This window comes from Sorex araneus, chromosome 1 (assembly GCF_027595985.1).
Source record: "Sorex araneus isolate mSorAra2 chromosome 1, mSorAra2.pri, whole genome shotgun sequence".
NCBI classification, from domain to species: domain Eukaryota; kingdom Metazoa; phylum Chordata; class Mammalia; order Eulipotyphla; family Soricidae; genus Sorex; species Sorex araneus.
In genome coordinates this window covers 402,244,026-402,270,167 of record NC_073302.1, presented here as the reverse complement: position 1 = coordinate 402,270,167, position 26,142 = coordinate 402,244,026, and the positions used below count along the sequence as shown (strand labels likewise).

The window sequence follows — 26,142 nt, the reverse complement described above, 5'->3', positions numbered from 1 at the left end:
GGAAGTGCATTTTGGTATAAGGCAAATGAATGAGATGGCAATGTTAAAGAGGTTAACAGCTTAGTTTATTGCTGGGTTCTGGCAGGCCTTGGACAAGAGGGTCACATAGCTTCCGTTGAAAAACACAGGGGACAGACACTCAGGAAATTAGGCTACCTGCTGTGGTTTTGGCATGGAAAGAGCCCTCATTGTTAGGAGCTGTGGTCACAGGACTTGACCAAAGAGCACAGACTTGATACAAACTCTTTCTCCTTCCTGACACTGCCCTCTTAACCTCTCTGCAGCCCAGGCCAGTCTCTGCATGGAGTCACCCTCATAGAATGTTCCAGGGCCCATATAAGGGTAGGGCCTCATCTGGCTCACTCTCTTCTCAGCCCAAGGATTTCGATAGTCAACCTGGTTTTCCTGTCACAAAACTGTTCCTCAGGATCAAAAAAGAAAAATGACACCCTTTAGAAAGACACATGCATTGAGTCAAAGCCACACAGGATCATACTCACTGAACTTCCAGAGGAAAAGGACTGTCGCACTGTCATCCCGTTGTTCATCGATTTGCTCGAGCGGGCACCAGTAACATCTCCATTGTGAGACTTGTTGTTACTGTTTTTGGCGCATAGAATACACCATGGGTAGCTTGCCAGGCTCTGCTGTGGGGGCGAAATACTCTCTGTACCTTGCCGGGCTCTCTGAGAGGGATGAAGGAATTGAACCTGGGTCAGCCGCGTGCAAGGCAAACGACCCACCCGCTGTGCTATCACTCTAGTCCTCCAAGGAGAAAGGTTTGGAAATATTATTTCCAAAATTCCTTCTGTATTTTCTTCCGTGAAGTGGCAAGTCAGTAGAAGTTTGGTCAGCAAATCACACAAGGTAGATTGAATTGCAAAAAAATTGCCATCTAAGTTTTTGGGCTGTGGTTTGTCTTGTGGGTGGTGTGGGTGCAGAAGAGAAGAGCAAACCACATAGCCTAGAGTTTGTTGCCATTTGAAGTGGCAGAACTTTCCCTGGCTCTTTTGAAGTATAGGTAGATTTCAGGCAAAACCTATACTATAACTCAGTTTGGCCCAGAGGTAAGCAAGTGACCTTAGTGATATGTTTTTTATGAACCTCTCAAAACCTGGCTTTTGAATCCCCACTTTGGATTTTATGTTTGCAACTGGTCAATGAAGAAGACCCAGTTTAACCAGGAACATTATATTCGGGGAAGGGGAAGGGAAGAAATCTGAGTTATTTTTTTCTTTTTGTCTTCCATTTAAACTTTCTTTCAGGTTAACCAATGAGTTCTATAAAAAGAAAAGCCTGTCTATTTCTGTGCTCTGTAAGCACTCTTTCAGTTGAAAAAATAATCGAATAAAACAATTGGTGGTTGTTCATTAGTGTTGAAAATATGAATGCTTGACATTTCCATGAAAGGGTAAGAAGAACATAAGGCAGTTACTATTTAAACTGTTTAAAATTTCCAAGTGTTGCTGCCAAGGGGCAGCGGTGGGGGATGGTGGGGGGAGAAAAAAGCCCCAGAACTCTTGTCGTTTTGGTAGTGACAGGCAAATTGTTCATGTAGCTTCTTGGTCAAGGGAGAGGACCACATGTCAAGGGCTAAAATGAACAAATACATTCAAATGCACATTTGGGGATTTGTGACATTTAATATTTTAACAGACTCCCTTGCATTTCAAATATCAGTAACTCAAGAATTAGCTTTCGTGAAGAAGTTTAATATATCTATCAAATAAAGTTATTTTCACAAAGATATGGTGACACCAAAAGCGATACCAAAAGCAGATATTTCCATCCTCACATAAAAATGAATAATTTAAGGGAGCTGGGGACAGTATAGCTTGAACAATAGAGAACTTACCTTGCTTGTGAAAGGCCCTGGGTTTGATCCCCAAAACAGAAAGATAGAGAGAGGGAGACAGTGACTAAGTCCATTTATATACTCATTCAAATATACAAGTGATATTTTTCAGATCAACTCAATAAAACTCATTTTATTCAAGGTCCAAACAATAGAGGTCCAGATAACTGGTGCTCCCCCTGCCCCCAGGTTCTCTAGGAACTGGTAGTGTGTGACTACTAAGAACAACATATTGTGCAAATTTTTTAAAGAGAGATTTTTCACTTTATGATTTGATTGACTTTCTCATGTTTTCACAGAATATGCACTCTCTTGTTAATGCTAGTGTAAATATAATTATTATGTAAGCAATTTATAATTAAATCTGATTACAATGGCAGTTTGGGAACTAATATTTAATGATGGCCTCTTGATAAATAAGTGGTTCAGAAAAGAACTTCTTAAATAAGTTCTTTAAAAAGTTTACTTTAAAAAGTTTACTTAAATAAGTAAAATAAACACATTGTTAATAAATAATAAAGCAATTAGGTAAATTTCTTTGAATTGTGGGAGGATAGGGGTGGGAATCGAACACATCACATGTAGAAAACCCTGGCTTTGATCCCCAACACCAAAAAGGGGGCAAAATTAAATATTATTTAGAACTTATTTTGGGAATAAAGTAATTATCTTTAAAATAAAATAAAATAAAGTCATTATCTTTCTACAAACGTTCTCTGAAAATATTCTAGCTTTTCCTGGCCTCACACTTTTACCTTCTGGGAACTTCTCCGCTTTTATGCATTTCCTAAGATTTGGGTAGCAAGTGCATTGTGTCTCCTGGTAAGACTGGTGCATTCCAACAAGTACAAGGAAACAAGGCTGTCACCTCTTCCATGAGCAAATGAGGAGGTGGAGAATGGGACAATCATGAGGCATATCAGAAGGGCTGTCCCAGTGTGCTCCTGGCCCTAGAGACTCTCTACCCGTCTGTAGCTACTTCCTGCCATCCTCCTGGGAGCTCCCTTGGGGGTATTTGTTTTCTATTCTTGGTCCACAAAACAAGACGCTGGCAGATTTGATGAAGAAAGGAGCAGAAGAATTGTTTCCGCCATGCATCTGTATGTAGATTATGACCAAGAACATTAGAATGGGTAGTTAGGGGGAAACTCACAAAAGGAGCATATTTTGCCTTCATATGACATATATATATTAATCATTCCTGCTTTTGTAGAACATATTTTGCAGAGAATAGTCCTCACTACTGAAAAGGAAGCATCAGAACAATTTATTTAAAAGTCCAGACCTAAAATAGACGTCCAAGCTCATGATTTGAGCAATACTTCTAGATTTTCACAAGTTTCTCCTGGAATTTTGAATCATGTCAGAATTTTGAATCACTGTTACTTACTGGACGTAGACATTCTCAGTGCTGTGTGTTAGAGTAGGCTGAGTCCAAGTGTTCACCCTGCTAACCAGTAAACACACCAGTGACAGGACCTCAAGGAACACCATGGCAGCCAGGACCATGTGGGGCATGACTGCTGACTGGATTTTGCTTGGCTTGGTCTGAGAATCAACCCACTTGCAACCTCCATCCACTTCCATCAAGCCAGTTCTACTCCAAATGGCGAATGATGCCTCATGCTCATGGCGGCACACAGGGTGGTCCTTCCTTCATTTCCCCACATATCCTGACAACCCACAGCCTTTGATAACATGGTCTCAGTGAGGATTCTCTTGCTACAGAAAAGAAGTAAATGCTGAGGAGCATGAGCAACTCTCTGAAACACTCCCTTAGGATTATGTGCTGATTTAAGTTATTTGTTATAATCTGCTATAATATTACATAGTTTAAGAAAACATCATCTACATACTGTTAGACTAAGGAAGGGTTAAAAGTCAGTAAAAGTCAGACCCTAAAAATGAAAAAGCGATCACCTATGCTGACTGTGTAAATCCCTAACAAACCCTGGAATTTACACTTGCTAGTGCCGATAAGGGATGGCAAAAAATGAGCCCGGAGCTCTGTGAAGAAACAGTTTGCTCCTGTGTATGAGGTATGGCTGTAATTATAGTTAAGCCTTATTGATGCATGTCTGTAAACCATACCTTCTAAACATAGGTAAAAACTGTGGTAAACATAGGTAAAAAATGCTTTCTCATAGAGCTGTGATGAAGTTAAGCATAATATTCGAACAGCTGAAATGACTGACAGGATTTAAATTTCAATGTTCAATGAAATGTTCAACACTCATTGTTTCATGTTTCAATGTTCAAACATTTAAGTTCAATGTGTTAGGAGGTAACATAAGTCAAGGAAAACACACACAAAAATTTCTATACCAGAAATGCCACAAGAGAGAGAAAGGACAGTGTGTGTGTGTGTGTGTGTGTGTGTGTGTGAGAGAGAGAGAGAGAGAGAGAGAGAGAGAGAGAGAGACAGAGAGACAGAGAGAGACAGAGACAGAGAGAAGAGAGAGACAGAGAGAGACTGGGAAATGTGGCTCAAGTGGTGACAATATGTTTTGATATGCAGAGACCTTGGCAATGTACAGCCTACTTAATTACCAATTTTTTCTACAATAAGGAGAATAATACCTACTTAAGGTTCTATAATAGTTTTAATACATAATAGTAATACTTAGGATTCTCTCATTATGATACATCAACCTATAAGAAAACCTTAGAAATAGCATTTAAATTGACTGCTATGACATCTGTTTTTCAACTTAACAAAAAATATTTCAATTATGTGGATTCAATCATACATACATGCACGTTTAATATAATTATATTATAAAGTACAAGGGATAAGACCCTCAAGTGTGAAAAGCCATAATAAACCCTGAGAAGATGTGTTTACTCCCTCCCCTCCCCTCCCCTCCCAGATAAATAAAAACAAAAACTTAAAATGATAAACTGGAATGATGGGCTGGGATTATGAATATGTTTCTCTGGAACTAAAATATTTGTACGCCTTGGGGGGAAAGTCAGTGACTCAATTAAAAAAATACTATGTGGTAAAAATTTAACATGTCCTAGATTGAGATTTTAATTTTATTTCTTATTTTTTCTTTTTGAGTCACACCTGGCGATGCACAGGGGTTACTCCTGGCTCTGCACTCAGAAATTACCCCTGGCGGTGCTCAGAGGACCATATGGGATGCTGGGAATCAAACCTGGATTGGCCGCATGCAAAGCAAACACCCTACCCGCTGTGCTATTGCTCCAGCCCCAAGATTTTATTTTATTTCTTAATTAATGCTTTGGTAGGTTTTTGGTCACACCCAGCGATGCTTAGGGGTTATTCCTGGCTCTGTATTCAGGGATCACTCCTGAGGCCTGGAAGACTCTTTGGAGTGCCAGGAGTTGAATCCTGGTCATCCGCATGCGAGGCAAACACCCTGCCCACTGTACTATCACCCAGGTTCCTCTTAATATTATTATTCTTAAACGGATTATTTTACTTATTTATAGGAAAGTTTATGTTAGGTAGAACTTCATGCCACCATTTCAAACGCTGGTACTCGTTGCCTTTGCAACCAAAAGGTAGCAGCGCGCTACCACCCCCTGGTGGCCACACAGCACGGCCGAGGGGCTAGATCAGTAGCTTGGAAGTAAACTGTTGTGAATTTCTAATGCCAGTCCTAGAAGCAAAGAAAGGAACCTTCAAAACTCTGAAAATTTTCATCTTCAGTTTACAGACAGAGAACTAACCCATAGTAACTTACATAGGTACGTTTTTATTTACCCTAACGTGTATGTAGGGGGAGGAGGGGGCGCACACGAGCATTTGGGCCACACTTGACTGTACTCAGGAATCACTGCTTGCTGGCGGTGCTCAAAGGACCATATGTGGTGCTGGGTTCAAATTCATGTAATGCAAGTGCCATCTCTACAAATTGTCTCTTCCATGACAGATTTTTACTATTTTTATTCTAACTTTAATTTATACGATTGCTAAATAAAATTTCATTACAAGAGAACCCTGAGAGTCGGCTACCTCCGTGGCTCCCTGCCCCAGACAGACTGCACGCGGGCCAGGCTTTTTGGATGCAACCAGTGGAGACTGTTGCAACGGTTCAAGCAGAAACATTTCACTACAAAGCACATAAACAAGAAATCTGGAACTTGCCAGGAAAGAAGACTAAGTACAGGAGCCTGGGGCGGAGTTAGGGCCCCCACACAGTGATAGCATGAAACCATAGATGCGTACAAGTGTGTGTACTCAGTGCCATGGAAAGACTAGAGGGGCACATCAAACTGGGCCCTGAGATTTTATGAAAGTCTTTCTAAAGCATGAACTCTGGGAGTAGCAAACAAGCATGAAAAGGAGGAATAAAAAGTTAGAACTGCTACGATAGCTTACTCTTTTCTGCTTAGCCAAACTCGATTTATTTTTTTCCCTTGTTTTTGCAGTTTAATGGAAGAAAAAGGCCTTATCATGAAGGAATTTGAGAAGATACCCAAGCCAGGAGTAAGTCTTCGATGATTGAACGTTTGTTAAATACCTGATGTTTCTTTGGATAATATTAAAGTTGATTGCAGCCATATCCTCAAGCATTGGAAAAATTCAGTCCTCATCTATGGACACTGCTGAGAGGCGTATCTGCAAAACCCTGTTTAAACAGTAGTGGTGCCTCTCACAGGCTGCAGATATTTGGCATTAAATTTAGGCTGAATTGGATAATATCTGCTTTGTGTCAAAGAAAAGATTCTGTAGTTAGCACTTACAAACATTATTTTTGCTAAAACTATGACTTTATGACTTCCTAACCATCTCAAGCTTGTTACAAGTAATTTTTTAAATAAATAAGAACATGTGTCACTGACCTATTCTCACATAACAAACCATCCCCAAATGTAGAGGCTGAAAACAGTAACCGTTCCTTAGTTTTCACAGGTCTGAATTCTTCTAGCTGGCTCAGCTGGATCAGAGTGGCCTAGGCTGGCTTCATCTGCCAGTCAGGCTCATTGCCTGTGGTTCCATGGTTCTCATCAGTTTCTAGTTGGTAAAAGATTCCCAACCTCTAGAAAGGGTAGACCATCCTCCCGCCCCGCAACACGTAAGCCTCTAAACTCAGCTTCACGTGTTTTGGGAGTGGCCAGAGAGAGAGCTTAAGGGGCTGAGTTAGGGGCCTGGGTTTCATGCTAGTTGTCAATCCTAAGAACTGCTAGGTGTGGTCCCAAAACATAAAGAGAGAGAGAGAACCCCAGCAATGGAATCAAGGGAAGTGGCTATGTCTAGTACCTAATACACTTTACCACCATTCTCAACAATGATTTTTATGAGGAAAAACATTTTTCAATTTTAGTTCCAGATCATGGAATTTTTAACTTTACCCTCTCTTTGTAGCAATGGAAGGAAGTAGATATACAGAGAACCTCGAGCATGCTAATTATACCCATCCACTGAGTCATGAGTAATGTGAAGACTTTCTGAGTGTTAGAAGGATTCTTTCCATAAGTCAAGCACTCCCTAAATGATCATTCATGGGGAACAAAGATCTGTTATACGTCTTCAGTGAAGGGCAGATGGGGAGAATGTGCATGAGTTAGAGAAGTTTATAACAGACAGTGGGGGGTTAAGGAATGCAGAGGCTTGGCTATTCCAAACAAGTAACTCCCTAATCTTTCGTTTTCATGTGTGACTCAGGCAACTTTTTGCAACTGATTTTTGTCAAGTTACAAAACTACTAGAAAAGAGGTGAATTTTTTACAAACATTTACATTAAAATTTAACTCAGATAAAGGAAACCATTTAAGATATAGTAAGATAGAAAAGAGTATTTGAGCCAGAGTGATCGTACGATCATACAGGCATTAAGGAGTTTGCTTTGCATATGCTTGCTGACCCCAGTTAAGTCACCAGCACTGCATATTGGCCCCAAGCACTGTACCACCAGGACTGACCCTTGAGAATAGTCAGGAATAAGCCTTGGGGACTGCTGGATTTGATCCAGAAACAACAACTTAATAAAAACATTTAAAAAATAAGTTTGCTTCTGATATAAAATATTTGCTTAATAAAGCAGTCACGTATTGTGTTTTTATTAAAGATCTTAAATCATGGGGCCAGACTGATAACATAGCAGGTGGCAGATAGGGCATTTGCCTTGTACACAGCAACCCAGGTGCCCCACCAGGAGAAATTCCCGAGTGCTGTGCCAGGTGTTCCCCCTCCCCCACCCCAAAAATCTGAAGTCATGAATTAACTTCTTATGAAATTAGGGCTCGAGCAATAGCACAGTGAATAAGGCATTTACCTTGCATTTGGCAGACCCAGGTTTGATCCCTGGCACCTGATATGCTACCCTAGCCTGCCCAGAATGATCCTTGAGTACAGAGCCAGGAATAAGTTTTGAGCACAGCCAGATGTGGTCCAAATTTAAAAAAGAATAAAGAAATCACTCATGGGACTCACAGCATATACAATAAAGAGATTGGTAAAATGTTTTTAATTTTGTTTTTTAGGTAGACATATATTTTAAGTAATTTAGGTAAACATAAAACAAAATTTTAGGTAAACATTGTTGTATGACCTGAAATTTTTCTTTGTAATGTGATCATTTTCATAACTTAAAGGAAATGGAAAAGAGGATGAAAATACTGAGAGACAGCATTGAAGAGTTACGTAAGGAAACAATGCAGAAGAAATTAGAAATTAAAAGTTTACGGGAAGACTTAGTGTCTAAGCAAAAGCAATCAGTAAAGGAGCAAAAGGAGCTAGAAGATCTGTTGGACTTCCAGATCAACCTAAAGGTGTGCTATTTTATTGGGTTTGAAACATTGCATACATAGACACAAAATCCTTAGTATCAAGATTGTCAGCATTGGCTGGACAAAGGGAGGGCATATGCCACAAACAGAATGTTCTGCATTATAATAGCTTAAACCCTGGGTATTCACAAAAGACTTTTTAGAGTGTTTGGTAATATCACTCTAATTTAGAACCATGGCCCAGAGGAAAAGGTCCCTCTAGATCTCAGCAGTCCATTTCTCTCAGAAATGAGTGACACCTATAGAACTGCTTCTCTTAAAAGTAACCAGATGTCCTAACCTCTTGTTCATAACTTTATACCTTCCCTATTTGTTCATTTTGAAGAATCTATAGTTAGTCCTCAAAACCAGTCCTAGAGCTGTTGATTTTTTCCACCCCAATTTTTTAAATTTTTTAAATAAATTAATTTATTTTTTTATTTTTTTTTTTATTGAATCACCAAGTGGAGGGTTACAAAGTTCTCAGGATTATGTCAGTTATACAATATTCAAACACCCCTCCCTTCACCAGTGCCCATCTTCCATCCCCAATCCCCCCAGTATATCTGCCGCCCCCTCCCACCTCCCTAGTCCCCACCCTTGTACGTGATAAGTTTCACTTCATTTGCGCTTACCTCGATTACATTCCAAGTTTCAACACACAACTCACTACCGTTGCTGGGGTTTCCCCCCAAAAAGAAAAAGACAGTCCTATTGCCAATGAGGCATTTGATAATTCTCCATTACTAAGCATATAGAGATATTAAGTCCTGCTGTTTGTTACATAACTTTTCTTTTTCCCCCTTGCCCCGCGCCACCGAGTTCACGCCTGTTTAGTAATCGCCACGCTGTCTGACAAAGGGAAAAAAAACCGAAGAGGATGGTTATTTCCCGTCATCAGCCGGCGTGGGGCTCTGGCTTAGTTGATAGTCTAGTAGAGTGTCTGCAAGCAGTTTCCGGAACCAAAGCTCTTGCGCTGATATCGGCTCCGGCTCGAGATACCACCAGCGTCCCGCTGGTCCATGTACCTAATTTTTCCCCTTATTTCCCATTTACCCTGGACTTTAGACAGAAACCCAGAACCGCGCGGCCGCTGCCGCGGCCGCGCGACCTAATGTCATCTTAGTATCAGCAGTATGTAATGGTTCCTTCTTAATGGGTCGGACTTTTGTGGGTGATCCTAACAAGAATAGTAAGTATTTTGTTGAAATATTGAAGGCAATCAAAATGGTAGCCATCTCTCTAGACTGAACTAAGCTATATCCCCACGCCGGCTGAGAAGAAATATCCTTCTTTCTCAGGAAGAAACGTGGCATGGTGTCAAACATAGTGTGATGTCCATTAAGCAAACAGACCTGGTGGCGTGGGAATTAATTTATTTTTTATGATTCACCGTGAGGTACAGTAACAAAACTTTCATGTTTGAACTTCAATTATACAGTCATCAAACACCCATCCCTTCACTATTGCACATTTTCCACACCAAAATCCCCAGTATCCACACCCCCTCCCATTCCAGACCTCCCCCTGCCTGTGTGGCAGACAATTTGCAAAATACTCTTTCTCTACTTTAGTTACCTTAGATATTTTGAGACCAGCCCCACCACCACTCATACCTGCCGAAAAGGCAATGCTAGACAATATGTTTTGTATTGCTTGTTACGAATGCAATACAATGTCACACGGCTCCGAGAGCAGCTGCATGCTCTAGGAATTCTAAAATTTTAATAATTAGGGTCTGAAGAGGGTGGAGCAATAGCACAGCGGGTAGGGTGTTTGCCTTACATGAGGCTGATCCAGGTTTGATTCCTCCATCCCTCTCGGAGAGCCCGGCAAGCCACCGAGAGTATCCCGCCCGCACGGCAGAGCCTGGCAAGCTCCCCGTGGCATATTCGATATGCCCAAAACAGTAACAACAAGTCTCACAATGGAGATGTTACTGGTGCCTGCTCGAGCAAATCGATGAACGGGACGGATAGTGAGACAGTGCTACAGTGCTACAGGGTTTGAAGAGATCACTAAGCAAGTTGCTCAGGTCAGAGATTCATTCGTGTGTCTTGCTTTTGATTTTTTTAAGTGGAACTTTTTGGCTTCATGTATAGTTATGATACCTGTCAACCTCTTTTTAGCTAAGAGTCTCAACTTCTTGGGACAGAGACATGGAGCAGAAATGGGTTTACCAGAACACAATTAAGCTAAAATTTCAGACCCCACTGGCACAGACTCTTTTGAAGTTCTGTCTGTAGTTGAGCATTTGTGATTTTTTTAGTCATTTTCTGTAGAGAGCCCCCTCAAAATTCTGCAAACTTTAGCCTTTCAAAATTTTAATCCGAGGGGCAGATATTGCAGGGTTTGGAATAGAAGGAAGGAAAACTGGGGGAATTTAGCAATAGTATCTGCAAGACTCAGTTACCTCCCTCCTCTTTGAAATAGTAGCAGTCATGACTGTCTAATAAGGTCAACATGAGTAATTAAATCATGAAATTATCCTGCATAGAACCTGCTTAAAGGAGGATGTAACATGTAATTCTATCTGTCTATAATACTGGAATTACATATTCTATTTGTCCAGTATTTTGGTACTGTAGTAATTCCAGTACTGTAGCTCATTTTCTTCTATTTGCTTCTCTTACCTACATAATTTAACATGGTTCAATTTCTTCACTAGGATGATGTGGTTCATCACCAGTCTATTCCTGTACAAATTGGAAAAGAAATTGAAAAAATTACACGCAGAAAAGTGTGAGATTTAATTTTTTTTATATTCCATCTAGTCTGCTCTCCCCTAAGTCAGGTACATAAAGCAAGAAAAATAACCATTGTTGTCCTAATTTTAGAAATACCTGCATTGATCTCTTTGTAGATTATGTATTTTAAGTTCATTAAGAGAAAGGGCAACTTATTACTATACATGAAACTTATTCATACCTTAATTTGGGAACATTATTTTCTTCCCAATTTATAAATTCCATCTTTATGAAGGACTCCAGTTGACTTTAACAGAGCTTTGCAAAGGATAAATTTAAACTCATTTAAATAAATGATTTAATTGCATAGTTTGTAAGGATATCCATCAGCTAAATTTCTAAAGCCCAAATAATTGGAACTCTCCACCTGAACCCCCATTTCAACACCCCCCAGTTTGAGGGTAGAGTTGGAGATAGATGTCACTGAGGAAATTCTCAAAATTTAGAGGAATCCAGAAAGATAATGATTGTATAAATGTGAAAATTTTGGAGGAGCCATATGATTTAGTAACGCTTTTAAAAGCCAAGTTTACCTGCACCAAAGTTGATAAATTCAGATTTGTTTAGAGAAGCTGGTGGGGATAAGGATGGATAGTAACCCAGGAGATGGGAGCAGTGAGCTCTGGGACGAGCCTGGGGAGATTGCATAGATCACTGTTCTCAGTGGCACACAGTGCAGATGCCTTCACATCCCTCTCATCTATGCTCTCTCTGACCCCTTCATGATCACTGAATTTTTGACTAGTCGTTGTTACCTGATTAGGAATTAAACATAGGTAGATATGATCAGACTCAAAATAAGGGAAATGCGAGTGTGTTTATGTTCATGCATATGTGCACATATGTGTGTCACTGTCACTGTCACTGTCATCTCGTTGCTCATTGATTTGTTTGAGCGGGCACCAGTAACATCTCTCATTGTGAGACTTATTGTTACTGTTTTTGGCATATCCAATACGCCATGGGTTGCATGCCAGTCTCTGCTGTGCGGACGCAATACTCTTGGTAGCTTGCCGGGCTCTCTGAGAGGGGCGGAGGAATCGAACATGGGTCAGCCGCATGAAAGGCAAACACCAACCGCTGTGCTATCACTCCAGCCCACATATGTGTGTGTATAGATTTATATATCTTTATACATAAACATGGACTGGAGCGATAGCACAGTGGGTAGGGTGTCTGCCTTGCATGCAGCTGACCCAGGTTCGATTCCTCCATCCCTCTCGGAGAGCCCGGACAAGCTACCAAAAGTATCCTGCTCACGTGGCAGAGCCTGGCAAGCTACCCCAGGCATATTGGATATGCCAAAAACAGTAACAAGTCTCCCAATGGAGACGTTACTGGCGCCCACTCAAGCAAATCGATGAACAACAGGACGACAGTGCTACAGTGCTATGCATAAATATAACTATGTATACATACCCCACAGAGAAATGGAAAAGAAAAAAGAAATCCTGGATCATGAAGTCAAAGAACTAAATGACTCTCTAAAGAAAGTTGAAACCAAAATTAATGCTATAATGGAAGAGAAGGAGGAAGTAATAAAGGAAGTTGAAAGCAAACGAGCCTTACTTGAGATCAAAGAACGAGAACATAGCCAGTTGGTCAAGCAACTAGAATTAACCAGAGAGAATGAGGCCACTTCACTAACTGAAAGGTTAGTTATATTTCTGGGCATTGTGTCATCTAAATTTATCTTAGATTAATATTTGAGAATTAAAAACCGAATCAAACAAATTTGCTTATTCAATTGGCATTTAAAATTAGTTTTGCTGGTAATTAAAATACATCTATATGTAAGGAATTTTTTATAACTGTTTTCAACTTCTCTTAATCACTGTCATAGATTTCCTGTGACTATAAGTATAAAATTATTCATTTATACCTTGTTGTATATTATATATTATATATATATAATCAGTTGTATCTTATATATTTCTGGTGTATCTCTGGAAAATTATAGCTCTGGAGTGTGCAACAGTTGAAGCATCTTTCCCACAAATAAATGGTACATCGAGGCAATCAGGACTTTTTCCTTATAGAAGCAAATTGGTGGTGTGTTTCTCTTAGGGAAGTATTAATTCCCATTTGTAAGATGTCAGGGAACTGGTAGCCTCCTTTTATCCCCCTCTCTGCCACTCTGCTTTTGCATTAAGAATTTTTAAAACATTGTTGCTTTAAATGATGACAAAATTGCTTTAGACATAACTTGCAATTAGAGTTTCACCTGAAAATGGTTCTGTATGTTAGTATGCTCTTTCGAACAACTGGGAAGACAGCTAAATCCAAGGGACTCTCTTTTCTCTCTTTACCTGAAACAGAGGAATCGTTGACTTCAACTTACGAAACTGTCTCATTGATAAACAGAACTACCATGATGAACTTTCTCGTAAGCAACGAGAGAAAGAACGAGATCTTCGAAACTTAAAAAAGATGGAGCTACTCTTAAAAGTGTCTTTGGATGCACTCACTCAAACTCAGTCATTACACGAAAGGCTTCAGTTAGAGGTGGGTGTGGTAAATCCTTCTCTGAGCTCAGTGCTCTTTTCCTAAAGTGAACACTTCTTAAGACTTGTTTTTGCTATCAGTAAAGAAGACAGGAAAAAAAACAGAGAGAGGTAAGTTTAAAATGCACCAAGCTTAATGTAGAGGCTATGCCCTATTATTCTTTCCACTCTCTTTACTAGCCCAATTTGCTAGAGAAACACTTTTTATGCATCAGACATCCGCCAGGTCTAGGGATCATGGGTAGATCAGCCTGTTGTGGAAAAGCAAAGAGGTTCGCTTCAGGGGAGGTCTGGACAGCCACCATCTTGCCAGCTGCAAGTCAGAACCTCAATGGTGTTAAGTTTATTCTCATTGGAAATATTGGTCTACTAAAAGCTACTCCATAATTAGCACAAGTTCTAAAACATTAAGATGTTAAGTTGGAACTTCAGACAAGCATAGACCCTGTGACTATTTGCTTCATTATAGTAAGAGTCACAGTAAAGAGCAGGTATAATATTTTTCCAACTACTGGAGCTATTTGGTGGTATAATGGTGAGCATAGCTATCTTCCATTTATTGCTGGAAATGTAGGTGCAATGAGTAGAAGATTTTTTTTATTTTTTAAAATTTTATAAAGTAGTTCACAGTATTTGATTACATTTAATATTCAAACACCAATCCCACCATCATTACACCTTCCCACCACCATATTTCAAATGTTTCCATCCTGAGCCACAATCCCTACCCCAAAGCAGAACTTCACTGTATCACTGTCACTGTCATCCTGTTGTTCATTGATTTGCTCGAGGAGGCGCCAGTAATGTTTCCATTCATCCTAGCCCTGAGATTTTAGCAGCCTCTCTTTACTCGTCCTTCCCAACAGTGCCGCATTGGAGGCTGTTTCAGGGTCAGGGGAATGAGACACATCATTGTTACTGTTCTTTGTCATATAGAATATGCCACAGGGAGCTTGCCAGGCTCTGCCATGCAGGCAAGATTCTCTTGGTAGCTTGCTGGGTTCTCTGAGAGGGAAAACTAGACAATAAGAGGTCTAAACAATACTCTTCCGGGAGCTTTGTTTTATAGTCTCTGAATCTTGGCCATTGATGGGATTACACAGCACTGGGGCAGTTTCTGGGTGTGACCCCCTAGCTACTGGAAAAAAAGGTGGATCTGGGTGGAGGAGGCCCAGTCTCGATCTTAGCAGGCTTGGAGGATCTCAGCCCCAGGTCCCGCACACCTGTGTTCCTCAGCCAGTTCCTTCATGCGTCAGGCTCATCCAAGCATGTGGAGAGTGGCCTTGAGCATGGCTGTGACTGGGTTCCAGAGGTCTTTGGCTGCCAGGGCTCTGCTCAGGGAGGGGAGGAAAACTCAACCTGCCCCCCTCCAAGAGGCCCCGGTGAAGACAGCCAGGTGTGAGGACAGGAGACTCTGCCAAAACAGAACTTAAATAATATATTATTTCCCTCTAAGGTTGTCTCCTTCATCAAATCCCATCAAATGTGGTGCAACACTATGGACTATGGGTAGAGTGTGTCTTATGAAGTGTTGCATAGCCGCATTTGTGGCAGCGTGGTCCAGGGAAAGGTTCACTCGTGGGTGAGGTTCGATCCATGTGTGTGGAGAACGACTGTGAGCAGGGTGGCATTTGGGGTCTGGATGTTTTTGGTTGCAGGGGCTGGGTGCCTTGGGGTGGGGAGGGGTTTCACCCGCTCCCCTCTGGGGTGCTCTGAGTGAAACGGCCTGGCATGTGGTCTGGCAGCATGGTTATGGCAAGCGTCATGTTGCTCATTCCAGATCACATGATAAAGGACATGTGATCTGGATAGTGGTTGATGACGAGATTCTCTGGTGCCAGCCAGGGGTAACTTATGGGCGTGAGTGACTGCTGACTTGCTGAAGACGGGAGGAGGGGCAGGAATGGGGGGAAACAGGCAGAGGATCTCTGTTTTCGGTCCCATTGAACCCAGAGTTCTCAATCACAAAGTCCCGTATACCTGGGATTTCTGGGGGTTGACATCTGGAAGATTCGTAAAGCTAGCGAGTGATAGGGCTGGAGAGATAGTACCGAGGTTAGGCACTTACCATGCTCCTTGTTAACTCTGGCTTGGTCCCCAGGACCACAGATAGTTCCCTGACTGACCAGGAATGATCCCTGAGCATAGAGCCAGGAAAAATCCCTGAGCAGTGACCCCAAAGCCCCCCAGAATAAAAATAAAAACAAAAAGCAACATCAACAACAGCAACCAAACTAGATAGTGCTGCTAAAACTAATTAAACACTCCTTTGTGGGGCTGGAATTATAGTAGAGCCGGTAAAGCAGTTGACTTGCACATGGCTGACCCAGGTTCGATCCCTGAGCCCTGGAGGAGTAAGCCCTGAGCACCACTGGGTGTGACCCAGAACTCTCTCCTCCCCCCACCAAATAAATACTCCTTGTATATTGACCAGATAACTATAAGTAATTTTTAAAGAATAAAATAAAAATGATTATTGCCTTTAATAATCACTAATTTTACTCATTTTAGTAGTCAGTAAAATTCATTTTTAAGTATGTTTGGATCATCCAAACAGTCCCCTTTAAAAATGTAAATCAGAATAAAAGCAGTAAGATAATTTGTCACTTTGGGAACTACTTCTCAGTGATCTTACAGACATATGTTTGTTTCTCCTAGAAAATCCAAATGAAGTAAAACAGACAGCACAAACTGATAAACATAATATTAAGTAGCACTTCTGAGGCAGTCACTATAGGCTGACCTGTCTGGTTGTAAAATATATTAGCAATGGCCTTTGGTCAAAGAGGACATTGTAGTTGAATGCTCACCAGAAATTAGTATTTGATAAGCATAGGCTTTAAAAATGCACTGGTGAAGCTGGAGCAATAGTGTAGTGAGTAGAACACTTGTTTTGCACACAGCCAACCCAGGTTCAATCCCCAGCATCCCACTTGCTCCAAGAGTGCAGAAACAGAGGTAAATCCTGAGCACTGTGGGGAATGACCGCAAGACAAAATAAATAAATAAAATGTATTAGTTTAGGTTGGCTGGAGTGATAGCACAGCGGGTAGGGCATTTGCCTTGCACGCAACCGACCCGAGTTCGATCTCTCCGTCCCCCTCGGAGAGCCCAGCATGCTACTAGCACGGCAGAGCTATTCATGGCGTATTCAATATGCCAAAAACAGTAACAACAAGTCTCACAATAGAGACGTTACTGGTGCCCGCTCGAGCAAATTGATGAACAACAAGATGACAGTGCTACAGTGCAGTGCTAACTAAGGTTATTACCACATCTCAACACCATCACAGTGCCCACAGCCCTCCACCCGTATTAGGATGTTTCTGGCTGTGAAGTTCACAAAATATTACTGGAGAATATAAAACTGGCATAAGAAATGTATTAAAATCTTCCTCACTTATTTCTGGAGGCTGGCCTCACATTCTGTGGAGAGGGCAACTCAGATAGAGAAGGGAAACACCAAGTAAAATGTGGTTGGAGGCCATGCAGGGGAAGGGTGATGCATGCTGAATGTAGACTAGAGACCGAACACAATGGCCACTCAACACCTTTATTGCAAACCACAACACCTAATTAGAGAGAGAGAGAACAAAAGGGAATGCCCTGCCACAGTGGCAGGGTGGGGTGGGGGGAGATTGGATTGGGGAGGATGGGAGGGATGCTAGGTTTATTTGTGGTGGAGAATGGGCACTGGTGAAGGGATGGATTCTCGAACTTTGTATGAGGGAAACATGAGCACAAATAAATAATAATAATAATAAAAGAAAACCAAACACTGAATGATAAATATATCTTTGTTGACATTCTCAGGAATGTGGTTCCTGAAGAAGACACTAGAGCAAAAAATAAAAAAATAAAATCTTCCTCACTTATTTCAAGAAAAGTCTATTTTTTGTCCACACAATTTCAATGAGAGGCTAATTTCCACTTTGAATTCATAACTTCTGGTGAGCCCAGCTTCAGTCCTGCACTGGCTGGCAGTGCTAGAAATAAACTGGGTCAGGCCTGTCTCTCCTGGCCTGAGCAAACATCTAGAACTTGTACATGATCCAAAAAGCAATGAGACAAAGGTGAGCATGGAGGCCTCTGCCTGTTCTCCAGCATTTATTTCTCCCTAGAGACAGGTGTCTGGTTCTCCTCTGGCCTTTGACTGGACAGAGACTCTCCCAGAGCATCAAGCCACAACCTTCATGAAAGTTTGAAATATTTTGGACTTGAAAGTAAGGAAAAACATCAAAACCGGGAAGACTGCAGTTCAATGGTATCAAATAATCGGGCTATTTGCAACAACGGAATAATGTTTAATTACTTGTATTCAAGTTACTAATGTCAATTCATGAGTTTAAGATGTCTGGAAGGGGCCTGGGAGATGGCTCAAAGGGCTGCAGTATGTGCTTTGCAGGAGGGAACCCTGGGTTTAATCCCTAATACTTCATGGTCCCCCACACACTGTTGAGACTAGCATCAGTGGGCACCTCTGGGTATGAACCCCAAACCAAAATCAAAAACAAACAGGGACTTGGAGATGGCACAGTGGTGAAAGCACATGCCTCTTCGTGCCTGGCCGACTTTAATGCCCAGCATCAACACCACTTGGCCCCCCAGACATGTCCAGGAGTGGCTTTGAAGATCACTTTCCAACACCAGATATAGCCCTGGAGGCCCCCAGTACCGCTCAGGTGCCCTGTGAATCCCCAACACCACAGGGCCTGAGACACAGCATCTTTGGGTCCTTGTATTGAACTGCTGCCAGATTGGCCAAGAATCATCAGTGGCCCCACCACTCCCAGCTCTGATCTGCACACCACTTGAGGGGCCCCAAAAGAGCAAAACCAAACAAAATGACAACTTATACAAAATGTCTTGGACGCTTGGAAATACCAATCTTTCAGCAGTGATTCCTAGAATAGAATTTGGCATAATGACAGAGAGCAAAAGTTGTTTCATTTCTTACTTTACACACTTGTTTTATAGTGGGGCTATATTAAAAACAGTTTTTGTAAGTGCTATATTCAGCAGTGTCATGGGACCCAAGGCCAGTTCTGTCAATGCTTGGCCCAGTAGGTCAGGTCTGGCAGCTCAGTGCTCTTGTCTGGTGCTTGAGAGCGACCAGGTTCACACCCCAGGTGGTGTTTGGGGAGCTTGATGGTGCCAGGGCTTTGCACATCACTTGATCTCTCTCCCTTGGCCCAGTAGGGTTTTTTTTAACTATATAATGTTACTCTTTAAAAAAATAAAACAAAGCTCTGAAATAAATTAACTTGCCTAATCTGCTGATGCATACACTCTAAGATTCCTAAGTATAAATTACATGAGCTCTGGATTAGAACATAATTTGAACTTTGATGTCGTTAATACACTTCCCCTACACACACACTGAGTGAAAACTGTGCTAATTCTAAGCACAAAATTTTCTAATCTGAGAAATTTTCCAGATTAACTCAGGAAGTTTTCCTTCCAAGAGTTGTATCATAAGGCTGAAGATAAAGTACAGAGTGCTAAGGCACTTGCCTTAATTTCACCCCCCTTCGAAAACCTCACACCACAGATGAGTATCTTCAGGGGTCACTCCTGAACACTGTTGGGTGTGACCCAAACCACTACACACATAGCTCCAAAGAAGAAAAAGAAAGTCACATCTGTTTACAATTTGGCTGTAGGAATTAACAGTCACCCAATTACAGTGTCTTCATTCATTAGGGAGCTCTTTTATTCACATAATACAAAGTCCGGAGTTTGGGTCCCTGGGCAGTTTCATCTAGTGAGAATTCCAGGACCTTCTTAGCATTTCCCCTCATTTGGTTACAGTGCCTGGGCTCACACCCTTGTGGTATGCACACAAACTTGGCAGTGGTGCATTGGAGATTGTCACTCACTCTGCCTCTGGGCTTCACAGGGCGGTGTTACTGGAAGACTGATGTGGAGCGGTGCAGGGCATCAAGCTTGCAGTCTTCGGTGTGCTGCTGGGTGCACACCCAAGGCAGTGTGAGCCTTGTGCTTCTTTTCCCTGACTTCTTTCACTCATTTTTTTCCTCTAGGGTCACAAGACAGCCACTAGTCTATTTTTTTTTGGAATTACCATGAGATACATGCAAAGCTTTCATGACCGAGTTTCAGTCATAAAATGATCAAACACTCATCCCTCCACCAGTGCACATTTTACACCACCAATGTCCCCAGTATCCCTCATGCCACCCCCACCCTACCCCACCCCCTGCCTCTATGGCAGACAATTTCCTTTTTATGCTCTCTCTACTTTTGGGCATTATGGTTTGCAATACAGATAGTGAGAGACCATCATGTTTGGTCCTTAGTCTACTTTCAGCACACATCTCCCATTCCGAGCAATCCCTCCAACCATCATTGACTTAGTGATCCCTTCTGTATTCCAGCTGCCTTCTTCCCCAACTTCCAACAAGTCTGTTGGAGACAGACTTCCAACAATGGAGCAATCTTCCTGGCCCTTATCTCTACTGTCTTTGGGTGTCAGACTAATATTATGTTATTTTATATTCCAGAAATGAGTGCATTCATTCTATGTCTGTCCCTCTCTTTCTGACTCATTTCACTTAGCATGATACTTTCCATGTCAATCCACTTATAAGCAAATTTTATGACTCCATCTTTCCTAATAGCTGTATAGTATTCCATTGTGTAGATGTACCAAAGTTTCTTTAACCAGTCATCTGTTCCTGGGCACTCAGGTTGTTTCCAAATTCTGGCTACTGTGAACAGAAACAGCTACTATTCTTAAACCAAATATCACACAATAAGCAACTGACTTTGTTTTCACTGTCTTTGTAAGAGGAAAGTCCTTTTCCAAAAGACCTATTGGGCAGATAGACACTATATTCCACAGATCTCTGCTGGCTCATATGATCACTCTTGGCAGCAAAGATATCAGAGGACACCCAGATATGCTGCAGCTATGAACAATGGAGCTGGAGTTCTGTTCGTAAGAGAGGCCACAGGACTAGGGCGAGAGAAGGTGGCTGAGAGGTAGAGTCCTACTATGGAAGATGCTCTGGTTCATGGATGCTATATGTCCATTGCACACACATTTTGCTACTTTGAAAGCATAACACCATCCTCAGAATAATCCTGTCAAGGGAGCTTTGAATCACTAAGCAGTCTGATCTTCCCCTCTCAGGGCAAAATTTTAGCTACTCTTTAACCTAGAAGGCACTCAGCCTTAGAAGTAAGTGCCATTTTAGTCAAAAGTGAACCACATCAGATTCAAGTTATGTCATGCTTCTAGAATAAACATCCAACTGGAAACCTGAGATCAGTTACACTGTTAAATCCCTAGAAAACCCTTCCTGTATCCTTGTGTGGGAATTCTGTCCATCAACTGCCCTGCTTTCTGCTCTCTTCTTCATCATGAAGGGTATGACAAGCTCATTCCTAATAGGGCCACAAAGATGAAGAGCTTGAATATTGAGATGTTGCAGCCTCCCTGAAATACCTTGCCAGAGGTCAGAGTGCAAGCCACCTCTATATAAATTTGGTGACATTTTAGGTATCAGTAAAAATAGTTAAGGAAGACCTTAGCAATAGTACAGCAGGTAAAGTATTATCCTTGCATTCAGTCAATCTGGGTTCTATCCTTGGCATCCATATGGTCCCCTGAGCCACCAGGAGAGATCCCTGGCTGCAGAGCCAGGAGCAAGCCCTGAGCACATGGCCCTAAACCCACCCCTTCCTCCAAAAAAGTTAAGGAAATTTTCTCTTTGCAATAACTTTCCCATAGCAGAGCCTGGCAAACTACCCGTGGCATATTCATGGAGACATTACTGGTGCCCGCTTGAGCAAATCAATGAGCAATGGGATGACAATGACAAATGTTAATAAATAAACCCAATTATTTGCTTTCTAGACCCTACAAATTAATTCTGATTTTAAAAATTAATTCATATTAATTTATAAAATAAATTATTTCAAATTAAAAATGTAATAAATATCATTTGACTATGCCTGTTGTTATGAGTTAGAAAGTAAAATGCATGTTAAGATCATGAGCTCTGATTCTACTTGCATCAGAGTTTGCACCCTTGAGACAAGCTGTTTAAAGTCTTTACTCTTCCTTCTCCTCCTTATTACAATTGGAGGTAATATCAATCATCACTGTGTGGAGTTATTCTGAGGATTAAATAAGATCAAGCATATCAGGACTTAGGACCTTCCATGGCATATAGCCAATGCCTTCTAATATTAGCAGCTTATGATTAAGATTTGTTTTGTTCCCAGATGAAAAAAGATGTGGAAAGTTTAAAGCTGGTAATTTATAAACTTTTGGTATATCCTTCTATTTCAATTTTCCATGGCTTTATGAGGAATATTAAGCCTAAATAGACAGTTCTTATAATATTGAGACTAAATTTGCTCACTATTTTCAAAAGGTATGTGGCAGAGGTGCCAATATGGTATGAAGGATTTCTTATTTATCCAAATGGCTGCTTTTGATGTTTTTGTCCAGTTGGAAGCTATTCCTAAGGATGATTCGATACTCTCTGATAGAAGAAGAGAACTCCGTAAAGAAGTCGAAGCAGCAAGGAGAAATTTCATCCAACAGGTTTAATATCAATTCATTTAAACCTTTGTCTAAGAATGATGAACCTCAAATCATTATGTTTTTAAATGTGCTCTGTAAAACTTCATGAAGAGAAGAATCATCGAATGAAATATTTTTCTACTTATTGTGGGTTGGGCTGATTTCTCAAAGTCCACTGCAAGCACCACATTAAACTTGGAGAGGAAAGGACGTATCTGAACCCGCAAAATTATACAAACTCAAGAGATTTGAAAATAAAAGGGATCACTGGTTAGGTCAGCAATTGAGCAGTCTCCCAGTTAGTGGGTTTCTGTCCAGGATACAGAAAGAATCTTATGGCCATGTTAAACTTTGAGAGGCAGTTTTATTTTTCAAGACAAGCAGTTACAGAAATCATTTGGAGAGAAATCCAGACCTTTAGCTCAGAAGTTGCTACCGGGTTTTCAAAGGTGGCACATCTGCTGGGGATGTTTAGAAACTTCCTCCCCAAACAGTGACTTGGTCAGGATCTCCAGCTGAGGAGGCCTGCAGGAGTCAGCCCAGAGGGACTAAACTGCTCGTTTTCTAGAATGTGGGGAGAGGAACCCATGAAACTACTAGTTACTTAAACAGAATTTGTTTTATTTTTGCCCCTGGCAGGTCCCAGGGGCCTAAGAGATAGCACAGTGGGAAGTCGTCCTTCCTTGCACACAGCTGAGCCCAATTTCAATCCCCAGTAATGCATTTGGTTCTCCCAAGGAACACCAGGAATGAGTTCTTGAGTACGGGACCAGGAGCAGGCCCTGAGCACTGCTCAGTGTGGCCACCCCAAAATAAACAACAAAGCTACTGGTAGAGTAGGATGACAGGAAGCTGTGAGAACAGCTCCGAACAGAATAATCAAAATGAAGAAGGAACTGTAACATAAATAATATGAAGACAGATAGTAGCACTGAGAGTTATATTAAATAGCCAGTGTTTTATTTTACAATGTCTAATTAAGTGTTTTCTTTAGTCAAACTATTAGCAAAATATTTTTAAACATGCTTTTTTGACTCTTCGAAAGTTCTTGAAAAGAAAATATGGTCTGAATATGAAAAAGCTTTATCATATTCAGCAGGTTATGTGTTTCTCACATGTTCTTTTTTACTTTTTTAAAAATTGCATCACCTGGAATAGAGAATGGTTCACTAAGAAAATGATGGCTGGAGGAACCAGTTGGGATGAGATGCGTGCCGAAAGTAGATAATGGACCAAACATCATGACCACTCAGTCTCTGTGTTGCAAGCTATAATGCCCAAAAGTAGAGAGAGAGAGTATGGGGAATATTGTCTTCCATAGAGGCAGGGGGAGGGTGGGAAATGGGGGGCATACCCGGGATATTGGTGGTGGGGAACATGCACTGGTGGAGGGATGGGTGTTTGATCATTGTGAGACTGTAACCCAAACATGAAAGCTTGTAACTATCTCATGGTGATTCAATAAAATTAAAAAAAATAAAATTAAAAAAAATTGCATCACCGTGAAATGCACAGTTACAAAGCTATTCATGATGGGGTGTCAGTCATACAATGTTCCAACACCCATCCATCCACCATTGTACATGTCCCACCACCTATGTCTCCAGTTTCTCTCCCACCACCCCGCAGCCTGCCTCTATGGCGAGCACTTCTCTCTGTCTCTGTCTCTTCTCTCTCCTTTTCTGTTTCTCTCTCTCCTCTCTCTCCCTACCCCCCTCCCACCTCTCCCACCACTCTTTTTGGCATTATGGTTTGCAATAGATACAGAGAGGTTATCATGTTTGTTCCTTTACGTACTTTCAGCATGCATTTCTTATCCAGAGTGGTCATTTCCAACTCTTTGTCATAGTGGTCCCTTCTCTATCCCAACTGCCTTCTCCCCCAGAACCTGAGGTAGGTTTCCAACCATGGACCAGTCCTCCTGGACCTTGTTTCTACTGTCTTTGGATATTAATCTCATACTATGTTTTTGATATTCCACAAATGAATCCAATCATTCTATGTCTGTCCCTCTCCTTCTGACTCATTTCACCCAGCATGATACTCTCCACGTCCACACATTTATAAGTGAATTTCATTACTTCATTTTTTCCTAACAGCTGTTATGAATTATTTTATATAATAATAATAGCACTTGGAGTATACAGATTTTGTTTTATGTTTTACAAAAATGAGTTATAAGAAGAAAATTAAAATGTAGTCTAAGATACTAACTTGAATACATTCTTTCCAATAAATAAATGATGTTGTGCTTTTCAAAAGAAAGTCTTCTCTGAAGCTGAATCTAAGGTAGTAGAAAAGCAAATTTCAGAGGAAAACCAGCTTATAAAGGAGCAAGAACACATACGAGATCTGATCTTCAACCTCATCCGTATGACTCAAGTCAAACTCGAAGAGAAGGAGCAAAAGTCCAAGGACTACTTGAAAGCTCAGGTATCTGCATGCTTGTAGCCTCCATTACTTACTCGAGAGCTCTGGGTGATTTCACATAACACAGTCCTCATGGAGACTCATCTCTGTAAGTCCCCTTCAAGTTCTGGCAAATATGGCAGTTCCCTGAATAATCATCCCAAGATTAGCAATTTACAAGGGAAGAGCACTAGATCTATGACAAGAGCAAAGACTGAGTCGGGGACAATTTGGGGGAAATAATGAGAGCACCTTATTCTAAATTCTAAATTGATGAGGTTATCAATATACCCTGGCCACATGTCATCTGTGTCTGACCACCTCCCATCCCACTCACTCTGATTGGTCTAGGACCTCACTCCTTAACCTGTAGGGGCCATTCAATATGATTATCAACCCCATTATGGATCCAAGATACTTTGGCACCGATCTCCTTTCTGGAGATCTTCAGTGGAAAGAGGTCATGAGTGGGAAAAGTTTTTGATCTAACAGCCTTTCCCAAGAGGGCCCACGGTGGGTCATGGAATGATCCAGGGGGCAGTAGTACTCTCATATCAATTAGGGACACTTTTTGTTAGCTTCACGGCAGAGCCTGGCAAGCTACCCGTGGTGTAGTCGATATGCCAAAAACAGTAACAACAAGTCTCACAATGGAGATGGTACTGGTGCCCGCTCAAGCAAATCGATGAACAACGGGACAGTGCTACAGTGCTACCATTGCTATAATTTTGTTAGCTTAAAGGATATAGGTTTCCAGGGAAGCTGTATCGCTGAGTGCTTGATTTTTCTGAAAATGGAGGAGTAGGGCCCCAAACAATCCAGTTATATCATTTCTTGACATCTCCCCTCAAAAAACAAAAACATTAATTGGAAAGGATATAGGCACACCTATGTTCATTATAGCATTTAGTATAATCAATGGCCAGGGCATGGAACAACCCAACTGCCCAACTCTGGATGAGTGGATCAAGAAGTTGTGGAGTGCTTACACAATGGAATACAATGTAGCTGTGAAAAAGTATGAAATCACGTAGTTTTCTGCTATGTCAATGGCTTTTGAGGGTATCAGGCTGAGTGGAGTCAGGTAGAAGTCAGAGACACAGAATGTTCTTGTTCCTATGTGGAATATAAAGATATACAGTAAGGTATCAGCAAATGGCCAAAGGCAACAGAACTGGAAAGTTGATCCATAGAATCAAGTTTTGTTGGAAATTGGGGGATAAAGGAGTGAATGGGAAGGACTTTTGTGACATTGATGGAAAAAAATGGGTACTCTGATGGTGCATGTGTTATTAGAACAATGTGTGCATGAAAGTATCATCAACAATATTA

General features: G+C 41.2%; 1 protein-coding gene across 1 annotated transcript in view; it reads left to right on the top strand.

The window, feature by feature from the left end:
* CCDC146 (coiled-coil domain containing 146) overlaps nt 1–26,142 on the top strand; it is a 122,191-nt gene that overhangs the window by 70,138 nt on the left and 25,911 nt on the right. Inside the window, exons 4-10 of the mRNA XM_004602131.2 lie at nt 6,257–6,314; nt 8,423–8,599; nt 11,265–11,338; nt 12,770–12,997; nt 13,662–13,848; nt 22,327–22,422; nt 24,664–24,834. Of these exons, the coding sequence (XP_004602188.2) occupies nt 6,257–6,314; nt 8,423–8,599; nt 11,265–11,338; nt 12,770–12,997; nt 13,662–13,848; nt 22,327–22,422; nt 24,664–24,834 (991 nt within the window). The remainder of the gene's footprint in view (nt 1–6,256; nt 6,315–8,422; nt 8,600–11,264; nt 11,339–12,769; nt 12,998–13,661; nt 13,849–22,326; nt 22,423–24,663; nt 24,835–26,142) is intronic.